The sequence below is a fragment of the Clinocottus analis genome, unplaced genomic scaffold, assembly GCF_023055335.1.
Source record: "Clinocottus analis isolate CAN_PGR_092001 unplaced genomic scaffold, fCliAna1.0.p SCAF_15, whole genome shotgun sequence".
Lineage (NCBI taxonomy): Eukaryota > Metazoa > Chordata > Actinopteri > Perciformes > Cottidae > Clinocottus > Clinocottus analis.
Genome location: NW_027175876.1, coordinates 12,916,428 through 12,938,350, shown reverse-complemented (window position 1 = coordinate 12,938,350; position 21,923 = coordinate 12,916,428). Strand labels below are relative to the sequence as shown.

Sequence of the window (21,923 nt, the reverse complement as noted above, 5' to 3'; positions counted from 1 at the left end):
TTGCAATACATCATTTTCAGTGCCACGCACTGCAAGCAGGAAAAATATAAGATGGGCAAGGAAATGGGCGACGGCCCGTTCATCACTGTTGCAGCTTTAATTGTGGTTTCTCTTCTCTTGCCTAGTAATCAGTAATGAGCGGGCGTCCCATGGTTGTCGTTCTCATTGCCGAAGCACTGCTTATCCCTTGGTTGGTGTCATTATTGCGCTGCTCGACACCCTCATCAGAAATGGATGAGGTTTCCTATCTGAAAAGCTCTCATAAACTCCAGTTCTGACACCCTTTTTTTCTTCTTCTTCTTCTTTTTTTTTTTTTTTACCATTCTCTATTTCTTATGTAACAGCAGACAAATGTTCACAGTTTTGTGGTTGTCCAATTCTCATGTGAGAATTGCCCTGCGGGGCTTTAAACTCTTCTAATAATTAGAAATGTCTAACTCTGAATTCTGCTGTGAATTCAGAAGAAGTTCATGGAGCAAAACTTTTTCTTTCTTTTTTTTATGCTCACATTCAGACCACACGCATGTCTAATTGTATAATCTCATATGCAGTGGTGGAGGAAGTGCTCAAACCTTTAACTGAAAGTTACTACACGGAGCATTTAACCGGTTATGAAACAGTCTCGACGTAATGCTGATGCCTCTGTGTGACCTACTTAAGCAGTCAGGACTAGAATGAGAGGTTTCCTGAGGGACTCTGCTGCTCAGGAATACAGGGAGCGTCAAAATCCACACGAAATGAAAGTTCCTTGTCGTGACTTTAAGCACAGTAATTGAGTAAATATAGTTAGTCACATGTCACCACTGACCTTTTTGTTTTGTCCAGATACGCTCCGAGACTTCAAGTCTTTTTTCAAGCTCCTGATACTTTAATCAAAGAAGATTTCAGAGAAATCTAATAGAGTTTCATGATTAAGTTGTTTAGTTAGTTTTTCTTGCTTTTGTCAGCATTCATGTATTAGATTAGTACTTGCGTATATGTACTTTAATCCGTTTTCTATGTGTAACTATCCTTGATATGCATGTTCTGTTCCTGTGCATGGTATAAATGTGCTTTTGTAGGAGTTGGAGGCTGAACCCAGGTTCTCAGAGGCAGAGTACCACTTCATCGAGGCTGAAGAGTGGAAAGCTGCTGTCCACATGTACAGAGTCAACGACATGTGGGAGGATGCATACAGGGTAGGCACTGACACTTTTGTTTTGTTGGCTTGATGGCTGTTAGTCGCTTTACGTTTCCACAGCTATGCAGAGTTTTGTACTCACAATGTTTGAACTCACACTTGCATATTTCAAAGCCGAGAACATTGTTCCACATGACGAATGTTTAGTATCAGTAGCTCGTCCCTCTGTACACACGCAACACAAGAGACCCCTGTGCTTATTTCACAAGTAAAACACATGAAAATGAAAGTGAGGTCAGACATGTCAGAGAGATAAAGATTTTATGCAATCTTTTGATTTTTATAGGTTGCAAGTACAATCTCAAAGGAGTTTTGTAGATTTATAGACACGATTATTATAGAGTGATTAGAAAACTTCCGGCTCTGACATGAACTGAGTGGAAGCATAAGAACAGAACAATAAGGCATACAGCGAAGATCCAAGAACCAAAATTGTTCTCCGAACAAATACTTAAATCACCAAAGTAAATTCAGAAGATGCTGTAATCACATACAACACTTACTATCTTTAACAAAGAACTTGAAAAATATATGGCCTTTTGATATTGCAATATTATACAATTTTTGCTATATTATAAGTCTAAATTTCATTTAACTTATCTTCATTTGTGGCGCTCAATTTTAATACAGAAGTCACAACTGCTGACAAATACCGTACATTAATAAACGCTTAAAATATCCTTATCGCTACGTATGGATTATTCTGTGTCTGTCATAAGCCATTTATTCAATATGTATGTTTAGTTTATGAATGCTAAATAAGAGGACTTAAAATTAATTGCTTCACGGGCACGGCGTCATTACAGGCGTGTGCTTCCCGTCGTCAGTGTTTATTGCTGCTGCTGCTTTGGGAGCACAGCGCAGCTTTACAGCTTCCATCAAATGTTTTTCTCCGGGCTTATCTGCGGTGTGGGTGTGAGGGAGCCACACCGCCGCAGGAACCCTACAGTGATGTATATGTGTGCCACATATATCGGTGCGTGTGTCAGGTGGCGAAGAGCCATGGAGGGGCCGGAGCCCAGAAGCAGGTGGCCTACCTGTGGGCTCGGAGCCTGGGAGGAGAGGCGGCCGTCAAGCTGCTCAACAAGTTCGGCCTCCTGGAATACGCCATCGAGTTCGCTTCAAATAACTTGTGAGCTGCACCACGACACATGGACACAACATGCACTGTGGTTCCTTTTAATTTACTGAGCATCGAGCGTCAGGCGTGTTGAAGCCTGTTCCCGCCAAGTGAGGAAAAAAAAAGAAGAGGCTGTTTGGCATTATAATGAGAATTTTAAATTCAGTTTAAATATCTGAAATTAATGAGTTGGTATCTAAAAATAATGACTTAGTATTGCAAAATCATGTCATTATGACTTTTTCCTCATTATTTAAGATACTAACTCATTCATTTAAGATATTTCAACTGATTTTAAGAATATTTGTTTTCCCCATTACATTGACAGGAACGGGCTTCCATACATATGTGACCTGTTTAAAAAAAGATCGTATGTGAAACCTGACTGGATTTCTTGCTCTTCATTTACTCCCCAGCTCATTTGACTTTGCCTTTGACCTGGCTCGTCTCTCCAGCAAGGAAAAGCTTCCTGAGATCCACCTGAAACACGCCATATACCTGGAAGATGAGGTAAATCTGTCGTGGTCCTGCTGCATACATAAAGCGTTCATACTGCTCCTCCATGTGATGCGCATTACCACAACCAGTGTTTTTGTTAACTATCACCTCCACACCCCACATTATCTCAAAAAGCCTATTACCTCCGCTGCAAAACAGGCTGGCTGCCGCAGCGACACTCTTTGTTGTCTTTATAGTTCCGTCCACAGGCGGATGATGAGAGATGCAAATGGCTCATACAGACTTTATAATTGTTCAGCCTCTCTTTGTTGTTGTAGTCGTTAGGCATCTCTCGTGGTTTTGTATCTCTCCCTGGTCATTTTGTGTCTCTTTGTAGGTGTTTTGCTTCCCTGTAGTTATTTTTTGTCTGTTTTTCTTTTTAAAAAAATCCCTTTGGTTTTTGATTGGAGTCTCTTTTTTTTAGTTGCTTTGTGTTTCTTTGTCGTCATTTTGTGTCTCTTTGTGGTTGTTTCCCCCCCCCTTTTGTAGTCGTCGTGAGTGACCAAGTCTCTTTTGCATCTCTTGTGGAGTTGTTGTGGTCTTTTTGTGTCTCTTTGTAGTCGCTTTATGTGTCTTTGTGGTAAATGTTTTCCTCCTCATAGTTTGTTTGTGCTTCCTGGAGAAACATTTTGTCAGTGAAGGCCGGGGGTGGGGGGTCTCTGACACTCACAGTAAAGCCAGTGCCCGGTTGGCCTGTTCAGTAATTCATCCCCGATTCTTTCCATCATTCCTAACGCAACAAACCTGTGAATGTCCCTTTTCGTCTGCAAACCTTCTTACATTTCTATCAGAAGATATCTTTCCACCAAGTTCAGCAAGACACATTTTTTAGAACATCCAAAAAAGCAGTCCAACTTTTAAGTCCTGTTATAAGTCCTGTCTGTTTGTTCATTGGACTGCTATTCATTGTACATTTGATTTCGGCTCATACTCGCCGTCACTGAGAGTGTTCTCGACTGCAGGTTTGAGAACAGTAAGCAGTGCCCACTTTTAATATTTCTGATGATCTTCAGGGCAAGTTTCTGAATGCCGAGGTCGAGTTCATCAAAGCAGGAAAACCCAAAGAAGCCGTGCTCATGTGAGTTCATGTGTCTCTGTCTCACCGTCAGCTGATCAAGAGCTGTACGAATTAGCGGCATATTTAAATCTGCGAGCAGATCAGTGGCGCAATAAAACAAAGTACATGTATTTGCACTATTTTCAACTTATGTTACTTTTACTACACTTGCGAGGGAAATGCATCTACTTCTACACTCATGATTTGAACTTCTTCAAATAACTTTTTTTGGCCGTGTGTGTGTGTACGTGTGTGTGTGTGTGTGTGTGTGTGTTTGTGTGAACTGCTCCAGGTATGTCCACAACAAGGACTGGGCCAATGCACAGCGGGTAGCTGAGGGCCACGATCCAGAGACCGTTGCTGAGATCCTGGTCGGCCAAGCCAAGTTCTGCGTCGAACAGAAAGAATTCCAGAAGGCTGAAGCCTTCCTGCTCCGAGCCCAGAGACCCGAACTCGCTGTTAAATATTACAAGGTGAGCGACAAGAGCCAAACTGGCTTCAGAGGAAGAAAATTGTGTAAAGAGTTGCAAAATGTTTTCAGACTTGTTGTAGACTTTAACCATCTAGCCTTTGGTCAGTTATTATATTATTCATTCCATATTTGTCATTGCTTTTATCAGGATGCAGACTTGTGGAGCGATGCCATGCGGATCTGTAAGGAGTATCTCCCCAACAAGCTCTCCATGCTCCAAGAGGAGTACGAGAAGGAGAACTCCAAGAAGGGAATCCGGTGAATTTAAGACCATAAAATATAAGAAATCAATGAGCCTCATATCTTGTCATTGACTCCCTCGTCGTCCAGGGAGCCTGAAACTATAAGAAACAATCCTTTTTTTTTTAAATCACTATATCTGTAGTTACAACAGTAGCAACAGCAGATCCCAAAAGCCTTATTAACAGGACTTGTAATTTGTGTAGGCGGTTTGGTATTGGCAGGACATTATTTCGAGAGCTTCTATTAGATTTTGTTGACCTTTCATGTTATGTTATTAAGAAACCTCTTAAAAGCCAGGGGGAAACCACAAACCCCACTATGAACATTTCCCAGCCCCCACCCCCAGTATAATCTATGCACAAAGAGTCAGTTTGATGCTTTATTAAAACACAGCTCATGTATTATCCCACATTGAGACGACCAACAAGGAATAGCTCGTTAGCCAGCGGACCGGCAGCGTGCCGCTCTCGTCCTCCTCCCGTCGCTTCTTCCTCTTTAATGACTTGTGGGAGGAAACATCAAAAGTTACCAATGGAAACGGGAGAGGAAGTGAGGGTTAAAGTGAGAAAACACTGAATTATTGCTGCAGAGCTCCAGATAAGCGCGAGGCTTCATAGGCATCTGCAAACCATGATCAAATTGTAGATTGACGCCTTTTTTAAAGAAACGTAATGAAGAGCACGGCGACGGGAAAAGATGACGAACAAATGACGGGGGCGGAGTGGGATAGATGTCCTTTGTGATTTAAAAAGGGTGAATTGTGGATTTGTTTTCTGCGAGTCTTCCCTCTTTGATAGGCCGTGTCTAAATATGATGGCAGTGAGATTTTACAATCTCAAAGATCTCTCTGCGGAGGCGCCGGTGGTCGTTATTATTACGTGTCGACGAGGTTGCTAATTGGCTCATATATCAAGAGCCTGATGTGTTTTAATAGGGCCTGGTTGTGTATTTGACGTTGTGCTAATGTGAATGGAAAAATGAACCTCAAATGAGATGCGTTGGTTTGTGACTCTGTGTGTGTGTGTGTGTGTGCGCGTGTGTGTGTGTTTGTTGGTTCAGGGGAGTGGAGGGTCTGCTGGAACAGGCCAAGGAGTGGGAGCAGTCCGGCGAGCACTCCCGGGCCGTGGAGTGTTACCTGAAGGTGAAAGATGACGCCAACGCTGCCCTGATGGAGAAGTGCTGGCTGAAGGTAAAAGACCCATTCCGCATTAACACAGTTCCCTTTACTGCCATCAGGGGCTGAGCATTCATCAGAAAGTACTTTCATAGTCCGTTAATAATTTGAGACGCTGGTTCCAAAGCTGGGGGTCGAGATCAAGCTGAGGGGTCGTCCAATAATTCACAAGATAAAAAGCATATACATGACAGAAATGTACATTATCAAGAGAGAAATAGCTTCAGTTTGAGAGGTCATAGGCCATAAATGCTGTGCAGCATCGGTTTAAGTTATTTATCAACCATTCTTGTTCCACTGGCATTGTTTAATGCTATTTCCTCCGTTTTAAATTATTTCGTTAACTGCATGTTGTTGGGTAGCTAGTCAGATGAAAAATGGAGTTCTGAAAAAATGGGAAATGTCTCCTAATTCTTTCACATTTTATTGTCTCAATGATTCATTGATTAAACTCCAAAAAATATTGAAAATTCAAAAAGTTTTCACCTTCAGCTCAGATTTAACATTACAGAAAAAATGTAACTGAAGTTGTGTAGAAAACCCCTAAAACCAACTTCTTCATGTGTTTATGTGTAAAGACATGGCTGTTGCTACGTCTAATCTGAAATGTATCTTGTATTATTACATATTTGGCTGCCTCAATAAAACGAGGAGTACAAATAAAAGAAAAGATTGGAGCGGCTGGAGGATGGAACAGATGCATTATGGCAGCCAGCATGGGGGTGGTGGGAGGTGAAAAGGCCACCGTGTCACCAACATCAATAGATTCCCTTGTTATTGATCAGAGTGCTATGAAGATCAGAATATTGAAAAGAAGGTCACGCATAGATCAATAGCTGTTTATTTTTGTTTGATTAACCAGTACGAGAAAAAGAAAGAAAAGAACGTTCGGAGTCCCGGTGGCGTTCGAGGTTCGGGTCAACACCAACATCAATATGTGGCTTCCTGCCGAAAGACTGAATACACACATTCGATTTTATTTCAGTTACTTCAACGTTGTTCAACAAAAGGAAAATTACAAACATTCTACAGTTCCAGCTTCTCTGTTAGTTGTTGTTATTTTTATTGTTTTTAATTTGAAAATGTTTGTGTTTTTGGACTGTGGGTTGGACAAATGAAGACCTTTGGGAAAAGTCTTCTGGTCGCCATTTCATGGAAACAAATTCAAAAAAGGATTAACTGAAGCTTCAAGAGAGTAATTCACCTCAAAATGAAAATGTCTTTCGCTGCTGACACAAATGTACAATGGGTTGATGAAACCAAAAACACAAATCAGTGATTAATTGTGAATACAAATATCAGCTCGATATATATATATATATATATATATATATATATATATATATATATATATATATATATATATATATATATATATATATATATATATATATATATAATATCAAGAGAGAGTACCTCAGGTTGGAATTAACATTTTCTTGCTTTTCTAATGAGACTTTTGAAACGCTCATATCATCTACATAGCTGTTTGTATGAAGTCAGAGACAGAACCAGACACACTCTGGTCAACAAAGGCCTTTTTGCGTCCTACCTGTGTGTCCAGGCGGCAGAGTTGTCCATCAAGTTCCTCAGCGGAGACCGAGCGGTGGAGGTGATCCAGTTGGTCGGGCCACGGCTCACGCAGCTGAAGAAGTACAACGCTGTGAGTGAGCATGTCACAGCCGGACTCCAAATTTGGACCTCCATTGCTCTGGAAACATGCTCGTGTGAGTCTGTTTCAGCTTCTAGTGTTTTCTATTAGGCTCAATTTCTCTCCTGTTGGTGTCCTCGTGTTCAAGGCTGCTGAGCTTTACCTGAACATGAACCTCATCAAAGAGGCGATCGATGTCTTCATTGAGGGCGAGGAATGGAACAAAGCCAAGAGAGTCGCCAAGGAGCTGGAGCCCAGGTCTGAAGACACACACACACATGTACAGTGCATCAATGGTGGAATATAACCAAGTGCATTTACGATATAGCATATGTTTTTCACAAGCACACGAGTGTGTGTATTTTCAATGGGATACAACCTCTCTTAGACTCGCCTCACAAAACATGACCTCTTAATTAAAGATACATGAGAATACTGGAGTCCTCTTCTTATGTCTCTGCCCGGTATCGAATTTCTTTGATGTCTTCGGCAGGTATGAGGACTTTGTGGACCAGAAATATAAAGAACACCTGAAGAACCAAGGCAAAGTGGACTCTGTACGTACGACTGCACACTCTGTTACACACTGGATCCAACGAGTGCACTTTTGTTGAGTAAATATGGCCACATTATCAGTCTACTGCTGTCGGTTTGGGCCAGACTGGGACAAAATGCACCGTCAGCTAAAGCGACCTCCTTCACTCGCTCATCATTAAGCATGGGAAATAAATCCATCTGAAATATCTTTAAAAGGAACAGAAAAAAATGACTCTCACGCTCATTTCATTCTCGTCGAACAAGAGTTTATAGTTCCCTTTTATTGAGATTTACATTGTTTTCTGATTGCTCAAGCAAAATAATTTCCACTTATATTTATTTATATTTTCCATTTGTATTTGGAGGAAAGGTGCAAGCCGTAACGTTTACATTGTACTTCTTTGAACAAAGCCAGATCGAAAACATAGCTTAATTATTTGAAATTGTTTGTGTTTTTTGATTCATTTTATTGTCCGTGTGTCTCATAGCTGGTGGGCGTGGATGTCATGGCAGCGCTGGACATGTATGCAGAGAGAGGCCAGTGGGAGAAGTGTCTGGAGACGGCATCGAAACAGGTACACTCTGCCTTCACTCTTGCAGGTTTAAGCCGCTGCGTGTCAAAGTAATGCAATGCTCATTGCAGTGGTGGTCAGAGTTCCTCATCATCCCTGTTGTGTTCTGTCAGAACTTTAAGATCCTCCAAAAGTACGTCGCTCTGTACGCTACACACCTCATCAAGGAGGGAGAGGCTCCGAAGGCTCTGCAGCTCTACGTTCAGCACGGAGCGCCACCTAACCCTCAGGTACAGTACACACACACACACACACACACACATACACACAGACAGACACACACATTGCTCTGACAGAGAGTTCCAATGAGCGTTACTTCATGAGGTATGTTTTTCCTCGTGCTTCCTGTTTTGCCGCCAGAGCAGCCTGAATATCTTAACACCTGGAGTCAGGTGTGTTCTGGAAACACACCTTGAGCCTCAGTCAGGCCCTCATGAAGCCACATCATGTTCACCAGGCGGTAACATGGGTTGCTTTTTGTAATTAGTATAATAAAAAAAAAAGAATTGCCAGTTTTCTGTGTTTTTTATTTTTTTATCAGACTGCCTTTTTTTTTAGTAATGTTACAACCGTATCTTGTTTCCTGTATGCTTATCTTATGATACAGAACAGAAAGCTTTAATGGAATAACGTAACCCCCCCACCCCTCTTTTGTTTTATTGCTACTCCCAGAACTTTAACATCTACAAGCGACTGTTCCTGGACTTGATTAACCTCCCCGACACTGATGGACTGGAGTCTTACCGGATGTGGGCCGACCTCCGCAACTTTCTGCTGCAGCTGGTAAATGACAACAGAAAATTGGCTTCCTGCAAATTTCCATGATGTTTCACTTCCTGATATTTTACAACTGTTCCTTTTTACTGTGGTTTCACTTTTTTCGATGCATGTGTGTGTGTGTGTGCGTGTGTGTGTTTGTGTGATTTCAGTGTGAGAACATGTCCCGGTCGGCCGAGGCCAACTCTCTCGCTCATGAAAACTTTGAGCAGATGCTGCTGATCGCTCACTACTACGCCACAAGGTCCGCCTCAAAAGGAGTCGCGCAGCTGGTACGCGAAACACAGAAACACTCACAGACTCACAGAAGGCTTTTTATTCATTTTTTTTATTACATAATAGATTTTGGAGCCTACGTTCCAATTCCAATATGTTGTATTGTTCCAAAACAAACTCAAACCTCTGAAAGATGCTTCATAGTTTAGAGCTTAACTCTCTAAACGCAGTTTTACAGTTTGACTTGTTTTGGTGCGTAATCTGAAATCAGAGCTTCTCTCCCTCTGCAGGTCAGTCTTCCGGCCAAGCTGTCCGTGTCTCTGCTGCGTCACACTGAGCTCGTTCCTGCAGACAAGGCTTTCTACGAGGCCGGCCTGGCCTGCAGGGTGAGTCCAGCGACGAGAGAGAGGAAGTGCTTCCACTTTTCTCATAAAGCCTCTGTGCTCTGCTCATAAAAGCTCCTTCCAGTTGAGTTTGAAGTGTTGGTCACAGCCTGAAACTGTTCATCCCACCTGGTTTGTCATTCCTGTCTGAGTGTTGGAATGTACATTCACTCAAGCACAATGTTGAGGAATTTGTACTTGAGTAATTTCATTTCATGCCACTTTATACTTCTACTCCACGACATGAACGAGACAAATACTTTTACTCCACTACATTCATCTGACAGCTTCCTGTTTATTGAAAAACATTTATAATAATAATAATACTTTTAAGTTATATAGTGCTTTTCTGAATACTCAAAGACGCTTAAATGTATAACCAGATGTGTTGATTGAAGGATGGAGTGTTCCTTATTCTGTTGAGGAAACATACTTCCTACTTCTTAAACTAAATCAACTCTTTAAAAAGCGTCTAGGATCAGCAGGAATTTGCACCGTCACAAAGCTGAAAACTGTTTTTCTGAACTCATGAGAAGTTTATCTTTTATTCGATTCTATTAGAGATATGTTGTTCTCACATGACAGCGGCGCTAAACATATGAAAACAAAACCTAAAGGACCTGAAACATATACACCAGTTGTGCAACATACGCATGAATGCAGTGAGAAGATGAATCCAGAAACATCAAATATGATTGTAAAACACTGACAAGAAACATTTCACTACAGTGAACGTGGTGCTCATAATGCGTGGATACTTTTACTTATGAAAGGTTTTGAATGCAGGACTCCACTTCTTGTGGAGTAATAGTACTTATACTTAAGTAAAGGATCAAAAAACTTCTTCCAGTACCGCTAAAAAATAAAAAGTCCACTGATACACTCCTATAAATGGACTAACAGGTCCAATTCCCAAATGTCATGCAAGTTCCCGAAAAACATTAATGGCACAATATGTATTAAACACCTGGCTGATAACCCAAGAACAATATGAAATGTGTTCTGCCTCTGCATTGCATTTCTCTCAGGACAATGTAGGAAGGGTTGAGGATTTTAGGGTAAAACTTAAACCTTTATATGCCGAGAAACATTTGTTGTAGAAGACCCTCCATGTTGCTCTGACTGATGCATGAACCTGTGCAGCAGGTTAACGTTATAAAACAGATTTGTTGTAATCCGACAGGCTGTTGGCTGGGAGAACATGGCCTTCATCTTCCTCAACCACTTCCTGGATCTGTGTGATGTGAGTACACGGTCGCAGCTCAACTGGAGGACAAACACTTCCCCAAACGTTGTGAGACAGTTTGAGCAGGGAATCAGGTGTCCGTGGTAATCGGAACGATTTCTGTCTCCAGGCGGTGGACGAGGGCACGCTGGACGCTGTGGACCACTCCGACTTCCTGGACACCGACATTCCCTTCGAGGTTCCGGTTCCCACCAAACTCTGTGTGACCGTAAGTTCAGCCGTCCACCAAACACATGAATCACATCTGGGGAAAGGTTACGATCAATAGAGCGTGATCAGGAACAATAACATAGATAAAGTACAGAATAAAAGGCTTTTATATATGTAACATGAATGTAAGAGCTGTGTAATTCCAATAAATATGACCTGGTCGGGCAGCCATAAAAGATGCAGGACTCTTATATCATAAGTGGATAACAATAAAGTTGTATCGGCTTTGCTCTCAAACTAGCAGCAAACTATTCAGTACATAGTTTGAGTGACGTGCACTTAGCTCCTGATTTCCAGGATAAATTGGAACGCTTGCTTTGCTTCAGCTCATATGTTGTGTCTTCGCCCGCCGCCGCCATCAGTGCAGCTTTCAACAGAGATGCTTCACTCTGTAGCTACTTCAATCAACAGCTGTGGAAGAAAACTTGGTGTGTGTGTGTGTGTGTGTGCGTGTGTGTGTGTGTGTGTGTGTGTGTGTGTGTCTGTGTGTGTTACAGGACGCCCAGCGGGAGCAGATCCGTGACTGGGTGCTGATGGTGTCCATGGACAATCGGCTGGAGCAGGTTCTGCCGCGTGACGAGAGGAACTCGTACGAAGCCTCGCTGGTGGCCGCCAACACCGGCCTGCGCTCTTTGCCCTGTGTCCTCACAGGTAACACACACACACACACACACACACCGACACACAAACACACACACAAACATCATCATCATATCTGTTCTAAACTGAAATACTAAATTAAAAACTGGAAAGCTGTCAAATATGTGAAGACATTCAGACCCTCCGTGTTCTTATAGGACCCAGTTTGAATGCACACACACACACACACACACACACACACACACACACACACAGAGTATAGTCCCTCACTGTGTGCTGTTCCTTCCTCCAGGCTACCCGGTGCTGAGAGATAAGATCGAGTTCTCGTCCGTGGGGAATGTAGCCAACAAGAAAGACTGGAACAAATTCCTGGTGGCCACAAAGGTGAGACACACCGGTCCCGTCGTGGAATGTACACTGACTCGAGTGTTTAAATGTGAGGTATTTGTACTGTCTTTTCTTTTCACGCGACTCTACTGATTATTAAACAGCCTTAGGTCATTTACAAAGACACACAAAGTGCTTGTGATTTGTATCGTTACAAAATAAACTACAGACACACAAGTGCAACCGAAACGGGAGGCGGGTAATTGTGTCGACATTTCTCCAACAAAGCAAACGACAAATGGAGGGAATAATCATCAGATTAATCCATAATAATACAAATCATCATTAGTTCATATTTCAAAAAGTAACCACAACAGTACATTCGTTCTTTCACATAAACACGTGAGTAATAATCCTACTCTATAATCCGCCGTCGTTATCTCACGTGTTACGTCTACAGATTACGTTAAATCTGTTTTGTCATTGCTTGTTTTCCGTCTCTCTTCCACTTGCAGACCACCCACAGTTCAGAGTGTCAGGACGTCCTCAAGTTCATCAGCAAGTGGTGTGGCGGCCTGCCGGCGTCTGGATTCTCCTTCCACTGAGAATCACACACACACACACACACACACACACACACACACTGCTATTTATTTTTTGTTACATTCCTCCATCTTTGCTGTTCCTCTGTTATTCAACTGCGGTGTATATCTTCTGTAAATATGGCTGGTTAAAATGCCGTTCCAAAGCTTCTCCTCACTTCCATGTACGCAGTCTCATGGAAAACAACTTAATCCCTTTGTTTTATATTTAATATTAGTCCCATGTGAAGCAATTCAATCTGAAGAAAAGGACCTGAATCAGCTCTAAAATCAGCCACACGTTCTAATGTGAGGGAGGGGTTGTAACTGACAACGTAACCTCTGGCTTCGGACCATGAACGAGTGAGCTGAGACGTTTAAACTGAACACGAGCTCCATCCCTTCAGGCTTCCGGTCCGTGGCTCTCAGCTCCAGGCCCATCGGTTCCTGCTGGAAATGGTTTCAAACAAGAGGACCCAGTGCATCTGTTGGGGACTATTTTTAGCAGCGAATTAATCCACGTTTGCTGCTCTCGTGGGTATTTGGGGCAGCCGGACGGTGGATGTTGGACTAAGTGTGTGTGTCCATGGTGATGAAGGAACATTGCGCATGCATTTTCAATAGTTTTTCGATAACAATGGAGCTCTCGCTCCTCTCCGCTGTCATCGCTATGAGGATGGCAAGACACACAAACCCACTCACTTCCTGCGCTCACACTTTATTTTTGCCGTCCGCCAGATCACTCCATCCTGAGCCGTCACCATGACAACACATTCCTGCACTCTGCTGTATCATCTGTCTCCTCCTCTCATCAGAAGGACTTTCTCTCAGGATGGCGTCGCTGAATAAAAGCCGAAAGTCAGATTTGAACAAAATACTTTCCAGGCGAGCGGATGCTTACGCTGCTCTGAAACGGTTCAGTGAGAGGAACTCTTTTACGTCTGAGATGAGCTGTTGTTTCTCTGTGTGCTTAAGACGCCGGTTTCTCTGGCGATGCCTTTATCGTGTCTTTGATATGGAATGTATTTTGTTTATTGAGGATCAATAAAAGCGAGTTTTCAAGCATTTTTCCCGCTGCAGGTTTTTTAATCCCTCTTCATTGTGTCGCGTTCGCTCTCATTTTGGGACGTTTGTTCGGATGGTAACGCGGTGGTTCGTAGGTCAAGAAACTGAAAGCTACAATCTCAAAGCTATAGGTTTAGTTTTCCTTGGCGACGCCCATGGCGATAAATGGTATTGCAGGTGTGTTTTTAGAGCTCACGTCCCGGAGAGCGCCGGTGAAGTCGCCTCAGACGGACAGTTTATTATCTCGCATCACCACGGCTTTCAGTGAGCCACAGGCTCAATCTCCTTTGTGTCACCTCATTCGGGAATAAACACTGATTTAGAATAATAATTTTATTCAAATTAAGTTTTTCCAGATTGTGACTTTAATTTGTTTACATCAAGCCCAGTAAGGGAGGTAAGGATGAAGCTTTCCCTCAAATGAGTCACGTATCCCTCAAATGACAAAAGTTGATAATCTATACAGATGCTAACTTGCTAACATCTGCTAAGTGGCCTCACTGTCTTAACCGATCAATGTTCAAAATAAAATAGAGCTTGAAAGTTTCAAGACATGTTTAAATGAGTTTGCAATAACATATATAAACATATTATCATTCAGGCTCAAATTCAATTTGTAATTTGTGTTTATTAGTACAGGGTAAATATGATGAAATACATATACAGAGGTATACAAAATACTACAGAAATGAGGAAATAATTGCATCTGAGTCATACAGAACAGCATCAACATTACTTTATCAAATTCCCATATACATAATATACATACAGAGACATATCTACATCCAACATCCTCCTTTCCCAGCAGAGGTACTGTACATCCACGATCAATAGAAGAACTATGTGTTTGGGGAAAATGCATTATTCGTAAGTGATAACTCCGGAGATTTGCTGTGCTGCTGGCTCCATGTCTCATACTCACCTCCACTGTTCCAGACGAGAATAGACCGTGTCCTGAACTCAGCCCACATACCAGTGTTTTATATCCACATTCACATTACTGCAGACACGCTGAGACATCTGTCACACAGAACCTATTAAAGTGCACTCATTGTATGAGGGAGAAGGTAATGGAGATAATAGGAGGCGTCGGGACTCATGACTAAAAAAAGCTAAAGAACAGAATGATTCAACAAATGAAGGAGGAAAACTTCCCTCTGAACCCAATTATGCTTGTAGATCTAGTTTTTTTATTTCCCTTTTGAGTGTTCATCGCCTTCATCTGCAGAATGATTCGTGTGAATTTACTGTTTGGTAAATTATCATCTCCCTCCCACTGACGCGATGAAGAACAATACATTCTTTTCAACATTATGTGTATTATTCTACGTGTCTGATCAAGACCACACACACTCAGTAGAAGGCCCCATTGCACACCTGTTCATATAAATATCATTCATAATCTAATATCTCCCACATTGTGTGTACTCAATCTGTACACTTTTTTTTTTAGTACATAATCCTTACTTTTTTGTATGATTTAGTTTTGACAATATTTTCAATAAGATTATATTAATGCGGCTGATTTATGGTGAGGATGTGTATATAACCACTAAAAGCTCTCGCCGCGCTCACACCGTGTTTTTTGCTTTGCTCCAGCGTTCCCTCTGATCTGCCGTCGCATCTCAGAGCTCAAACGAATCAGAGCGAGGACGTCCACTCGACCCGCATGTCAGACCGTCCTGAGAGTCTGGCCCCTCTTGAAGTACAAACAGAGGGCTTCTTGTGGTTTGGGCAGCTGATCCATGGAGGGTGACGCAAGTGAGATGCAACCGGGCAGAAACATCGACAACGGTGGTGAATGAAGCAACATTTTATGCTTTGACAGGGAATGAGAGATACTTTTTCTTTTTTGATTGTGCTTTTTGGTTATATTTTGGAGTTTCTTGGTGGATAAAAGTAGCTTTGTGTTCCTAATGGAGGACAACATTCATGTGTGAAGACTGGATTGTAAAAGGCAGTCCATACTGCCGTGAGAAGAATTTAAAACCTTAGAGGTCACGGTGGTTGTTCACATCACAAACAAATAGTACATACATTTTTTGTTCTATATTTGTGGACGTATTAGATGTGACATCTTAAACTCTGTATATCCGTCTGCAGTGATGGAATTTCAACTTTTTTACTCAAGTAAAAATTGTAAGAATACAGCAAAAAACTACACTATTTAAAATGTTACAGGTAAAAGTAAGTAAAAGTGTGAAAGTATTAGCATTAAAAAAAGTGGTAAAAATAAAACCTTGAAAAAAACCCCACTGTTTTTTAAGAGCTTGGACTTTTTGGGGGCACCATCTGGTGGCCATTAGCGGTACTTCAGAAATCTATAGCGATTTACAAAATATTTCTGTAACAAAACGATGTTGTGCAGTTGGAAAAGCTCCCGGGTTTTTAATCTCTACTGCAGCTGAGACTTGTGGGTGTTCGTTGTGGCCAGAGAGGCATCTCACCTCTCTCTGCTCAGTGAGTCCATGTTGATGTTCAGGTCACTCTCTTGGCATTCACCGCGTGCCTTAATTGTATGGACATTTAAATCAAGGTCCGCTGTGAACACGAAGAGAGACGACCCATAATTCTGTCCTGATCCGTTTTTCTAGTATCAGCTCGTCCAATTCTGTTCCGTTTTCATACATTTTATTCTGCTTTTTTCCCCCGTATTATTACATGTTTTGCCATTTGGTTCTGTTGCATTTTTTTTTTTGTCCTTTCAACTATTTCCACTCAATCCCCCTTTTTATTTCTCTCCCTCATTTTAATAATTGTGGGCTCAGCCTGCTGCGTTTACTGGCATTGCGTGTATTCGGTTATATAATCGCGTGACCGTTTGCTAAACTGATGAATATCACACCGATTATTCATCATGACGACGCACACTCATAAAGTGCGCACAGACCAACCACACCAGAGATTAACATCACGTATTCTGACTGCGGGGCAGAATTACACCGACTATATCCGCATAGGTGTGAGTGATGTCGTCCACCGTGCGGGATGTCCTGCTGACCTCCAACAGCTGCATTGCTGGGACGGCAATCTAGACAAAGACGGAATTGCCCATATTTACCGGATATATTGACTTTGTATAGAATAAACTACGCACGCGGACTACGGTGGCCTGAAAAGGGCAACGCACGTGTAACACATGCATATGAATGAGTTTCGGCAGACCACCACGCAGTCAGGTTATGAAAATCAATTTGCAGCGACTGGAGGCCATGATTCTCGACCCTTTTTTTAGGGGAGGGGGGGGGGGGGTTACTCTGTAAAGTAAAATAATAACACCTAATTTCCCAGAGAGAGAGAAATCTGAAATACTGCGGCATGCAGATGGGAATTATTTAAAGTGATATGCATGATTAAAAACGATATAAAAAAAAAAAGAAGAAAGAATAACCACCGGTATGGATGGTCCTTTGAGCAGCACTGCGCACCATTAAAGCGTGACCCTCCATTATCCAGCAGCAGCAGCAGCATCAGCAGCCATAATGCACGTTCTTATAGCACCACTGCATTAATGACACAGCTGCAGGGGAGGAAGCTGCTGCTGCTGCGTTTCTACTCCTCATCTCACGAGCCCACAGCCCGGTCAGCGCCAACAGCATCACGCCATGTTGCCTTGTCAAAAAAAATAAATAAATATGATCCTATTATTTCAATGTGGTCGCTGCAGATGGAGCAGCAGCAGCAGCAGCAGCGGCATCTGTGCTGCTCAACGGCTCTCCGGCAGAGGAGAGGACCCATCTGCAGCCTCATTAACCGCTGAAATGCTAATGACCCAGATAGCTCATGTCGGCTAAAATGCATAGGGCAGGGCGGGGGGAGGGGGAAAGGGAGGTGGAGGGGTTGCCTTTGTGGGGGTCGGGCGTGTGTCAGAGCCTCTGTTAAAAATGTTTAATCTACAACACACAGAATATTTTCAATAACTCAAATTATAACATAATGGAAATGTATGTGGATCTATCACATTACATCGTTATAAATATTAAGGCTGTGGCGTTTTATACAATACAAAACTAGCACAATACTCTTATTGTAATATGTTATATACATATATGTATATATTATATTACAGATGCATTATATGTATTTGGTGTGTATCATTGGTGTGCATGCAGCCTTTCGCTCATATTTCAGTCATGTAAATAATAAGTTCCGCAGAGCACGACAGCACACTGCGGCTGCTGCAGGAGCAGATTTAGCGCAGATGAAAGGAGCCGGTGGGGGTTTAAAAACCACAAGGCCTGAAAAAAAGAATCTTGGATTTAAATGACTAAATGTTGCAGATAACCTACTTTGAGGAAAGCTCGAACAACAATACCTTTTCAGCGGCAGGGTGCAGGATAAATGGCGCAGCTTTCTATTTTTTTTTTTTTTTTTTTTTTTTTTTTTTACCATCAGCGGACATTTACTGATTTGTGATGCAGCTAAGACCTCCACAAACACACCGACACAGGAGCTCCCGTTCGTCCGGTGATAGAACGCTTTTAAAGCGACGTAATGTGCGTGCGCCGCCCGGTCCGCGGTGCTCTCCTCTGGAGGTCCATGCAGGGATGCTGAGGATGCGGAGAGATGATGCGGGGGATGCGGAGGTCGGACCGTCCTTCTTCTGCAGCTGAATTGGGAAAAAAATAAAATAAAACGATTGTTTTTTGTTTGTTTGGTCTGCAGAAGAACTCTTCAAGCACCAAATAGTCCAAACCCAGAAGAGCACCGGAGCCAAGCGATATCCCAAGCCATCAGAAATCAGGTTTTGTGTGTGCTGGGTGCAGTCAGGAGGTGGATACAGTAGCCGACTGGAAGGATGGAGGGAGAGAAGTTGGGCGCAGTCATAGGGAGAGAGGAGAGAGGAGGAAGGGGAGGGGCTGGTCCTCTGAAAGAGAGGGAGTCAGATGGAGCCGCCAGCTCTGTCCTCCCTCTGCTTGTCATCCTCTCCTGAGGATGGAGGGAGGAAAAGAAAGAGGGAGAGCATCTGCCCCATTCTGCCAACCAATTGAAACATCCGACTCTGTACTTAACTGTTGTTAATGCGGTGGTTTCATTTAAATGGTTTCAGGAAACAACATATTATATGGAGCAACTAGAGCTGAATAAAACACACTGAACATGCAATAGTAGGACAATACATTTGTGTCTTCTTACTTGGAAGATTGGCTTTAATTTCAGTGATTCAAAGTGTCAAATAAATGCAATGGAGTGTAGGAGGTTAATGTGGCAGAAAATATAAATACTCAAGTGATGTGCATATGACCAAATTGTACGTGAGGACAGTACTTCAGTGAATGTACATTCCATCACTTCCCATCTCAGACATTAAACTCTATCTCTACTCCCCTGTCTTTCTCACCAGCGTGTGAAATTGTGCACATTCTTTCTGAATTATAGAGGACGCTCACTGTCACCGTCAGACGCTGACATATACTATATGTTTTTTTTCCAACATGAGCAGCGTGTTCTCCAGCTCGGTCCTTACGGCTCGTCATCCGTTCCCCTTAGCCGTTCCCCTCCATGCGTACCCATACTGGAAACCAGTGGGCTGCTGGGGGGCTGTGGTGCACTCATTTGACTGCACCATTACAGCCGCAAACCATGAAATAATCAGCGGCTTCCATCTGACGGAGCCTCGTTCTCTTCACCCGAGCGTGAATTCCAGCTTTGCTACTCAGAATAAATCTGGATAGTGAGTGTTTTCCACTCTTTTTAAAATTTGTGTGACTTTTGAATAGAAACATTTCCACATAGGAATTCCCTGATTAAAGCTTATTTCTGCTGCGTTTAAATCTACATGAATACAGTCAGCTGTGGTGGGTCAAATGTGGTGACAAGATCACAAGTTAAGACACAACAGCCCCCACCATATGCTACTGTGTCTGTACAGTTCACACACTTTGTACAACTGTGCAATAACCTGTGTGTGTTAAAGTACTGCTTGTCTAATCTTAAAGGTATTGATGGCCAGAGCATAGTGGCCTTGAACTCAAATTACAATGCTAATGATTGAGGGTTAAACTAACTACCTCTGATAAAATAGCTTATCATGTATAAAATTAAAAGAATTAACCAATAGTCTGCATTAAAAAAGGTAGGCTTTGGTATGACCTCCTACGATTTCCATACATTGTCCCATATCCACAACTTTTTTTTCTAATTGTTTCTTTCCCTGAAGTAAAAATAATCTGTATGCATGTCCACATAGCCTACCAGACTTTCTCACCAGCTCATGAACCCATAATAAGGTGCAGATAGTAAGGCCCATAAGAAAAAACACCTGTCTCAATTTAATAAGCAGTCCAATTAAAAACAGCCACACATCACAAGGGACATCTATACTGAAATGTACCTCACATGCCTCTGTTTTCTGAAATAAAGTTGTAAAATGTCTATGACATTTTTTCTGCAACACAACTGATGGAAGTGTTTTGCAACACCAAACTGCATCTGTAATTCTACCAAATTTAGTGTTCTTCTACTTATTGGAAACGTCACACATACCCAATGTGTACGCCTCAACAAACTGATCAAATTACGAAGTCATCTGGTGAATTCGGCGCGGACGTGATGTAGATTAAATGAGTTAAAGAAGAAGAAAGAAAGCAAGAAGTTAAGAACTTCACAGAAGTAATGACTGCTTAGAATCAGTGCTTGTGAAAAAAAATAAATCCGATTTGTTCTTGAGAGACAAATGTTTACATCATGTTTCAGGTGCGAATGCGATTCATTTAGGCATGCTGTTTTGTTTATGATCACTGTTGTGTAACACGTGGGCGCCTTGACGTTACACAAGCCTTGTGTTGACGTTAGGTAAGAGACCGCTGTCATGCAGCTGCGCTAACTGAGCTAACTGAGCTAACTGAGCTAGCCCTCGCTGTGCAGCAGGAGTGTGTCGGTGCGGATGGTCTCCTCCTCCAGGCTCCGTCTGGTTTGGCGTCATTTCGTCAACAGTGGCATGGGAGAGATGGGCTCCAAAGCCCAAATGCCGACGCCAGATGCGGCGCTCCCCGGCCGGACCGACTGCATGAAAGTCTCCGGTAAGCTAGCTGTTTGTACGTTAGCTTAATGGTATAACTTTGTGACACACTGACGTCACGTAGAAAACCAAAACGCTTTCTTTTGTCGGTTCATTTTGGTGTTCTGGTTGTTTCGAGGGTGCCGTTTGCGGTGTTGCCTTCCTTAAACGATGGGATCTGAATTCCTTTATGAAGACTTAGTTGAGGCAAGTAGCATAAACTTTAAATTTAGCCATTTGTTAGGTTAGCACCTGCTGGTGCTACTGCGCGTGCGCATCTCGAAAGCTGCATGGATAGAGACATGCTTTGTTAAAAAACTCTTACAGTGTTATTAAACAGTGGTGGGCAGAAGTACTCGGATCTTTCGTAGAAAGTAATTACACCACAGTGTATTTTCCAAAATTGTATTCAAGTAAAAGTACACAAGTATTATCATCCAAATATACTTCAGGTAAAAATACTCAGTAAGCAAAATAGCCATTTAAGAATAAGGTGTTATTGAAGCACAAATATTTCCTCTTTTTTATGTTACAACTTTGGAAGTAATTCAGCTACTTTATATACTGCTCTGTAACTTATGCATTTCACCACCCAACACTATTAAAGGTTCATCTTATGATTAATATAATTACATCATGATTTATTGCATGTATTGCTGTTGATTGTGTCACACAGTCTCCCTCAGCAGATAGTTCGTCCACAGGGGCCTCATAATTGCCTCTAAAGCCTGTGTAAGAGCTACACTTGTTTTGACCTACTCGCTTGTGGTATTTTTGTGCCGTGCGCTCCTTGTATTGATATTTGTTTGTGCATATTGCCTGTTTTTGAATCTACAATGAGAAGCCCTTAATGATAACTAACAGTAAGCTATATATTTTGTACTGGGATGTTTCTGAGAGGTCTTTTATGTTCATATGCAAGAAAATACGGACACCCGACGTGGGCCAAAGTCTGTAGTTCAATGTAAATAGACTCAAATGAAATAGTTCTAAAGTATACTGTCGATACACAGA

General features: G+C 42.2%; 2 protein-coding genes across 2 annotated transcripts in view; both read left to right on the top strand.

Moving 5' to 3' along the window:
- Positions 1-13,912, top strand: part of ift172 (intraflagellar transport 172) — a 36,179-nt gene extending 22,267 nt beyond the window's left edge. Inside the window, exons 29-48 of the mRNA XM_068576886.1 lie at positions 1,062-1,178; positions 2,170-2,312; positions 2,717-2,810; positions 3,812-3,876; positions 4,148-4,328; positions 4,476-4,585; positions 5,630-5,759; positions 7,309-7,407; positions 7,544-7,653; positions 7,889-7,952; positions 8,421-8,507; positions 8,618-8,734; positions 9,177-9,287; positions 9,434-9,553; positions 9,788-9,883; positions 11,064-11,123; positions 11,236-11,334; positions 11,834-11,987; positions 12,229-12,320; positions 12,779-13,912. Coding sequence (XP_068432987.1) covers positions 1,062-1,178; positions 2,170-2,312; positions 2,717-2,810; positions 3,812-3,876; positions 4,148-4,328; positions 4,476-4,585; positions 5,630-5,759; positions 7,309-7,407; positions 7,544-7,653; positions 7,889-7,952; positions 8,421-8,507; positions 8,618-8,734; positions 9,177-9,287; positions 9,434-9,553; positions 9,788-9,883; positions 11,064-11,123; positions 11,236-11,334; positions 11,834-11,987; positions 12,229-12,320; positions 12,779-12,868 — 2,139 coding nt within the window. The 3' untranslated portion in view covers positions 12,869-13,912. The remainder of the gene's footprint in view (positions 1-1,061; positions 1,179-2,169; positions 2,313-2,716; positions 2,811-3,811; positions 3,877-4,147; positions 4,329-4,475; positions 4,586-5,629; positions 5,760-7,308; positions 7,408-7,543; positions 7,654-7,888; positions 7,953-8,420; positions 8,508-8,617; positions 8,735-9,176; positions 9,288-9,433; positions 9,554-9,787; positions 9,884-11,063; positions 11,124-11,235; positions 11,335-11,833; positions 11,988-12,228; positions 12,321-12,778) is intronic.
- A 6,762-nt stretch (positions 13,913-20,674) lies between these two features.
- The window catches only part of msraa (methionine sulfoxide reductase Aa), a 29,529-nt gene continuing 28,280 nt past the window's right edge, over positions 20,675-21,923 (top strand). Inside the window, exon 1 of the mRNA XM_068577436.1 lies at positions 20,675-20,931. Coding sequence (XP_068433537.1) covers positions 20,796-20,931 — 136 coding nt within the window. The 5' untranslated portion in view covers positions 20,675-20,795. The remainder of the gene's footprint in view (positions 20,932-21,923) is intronic.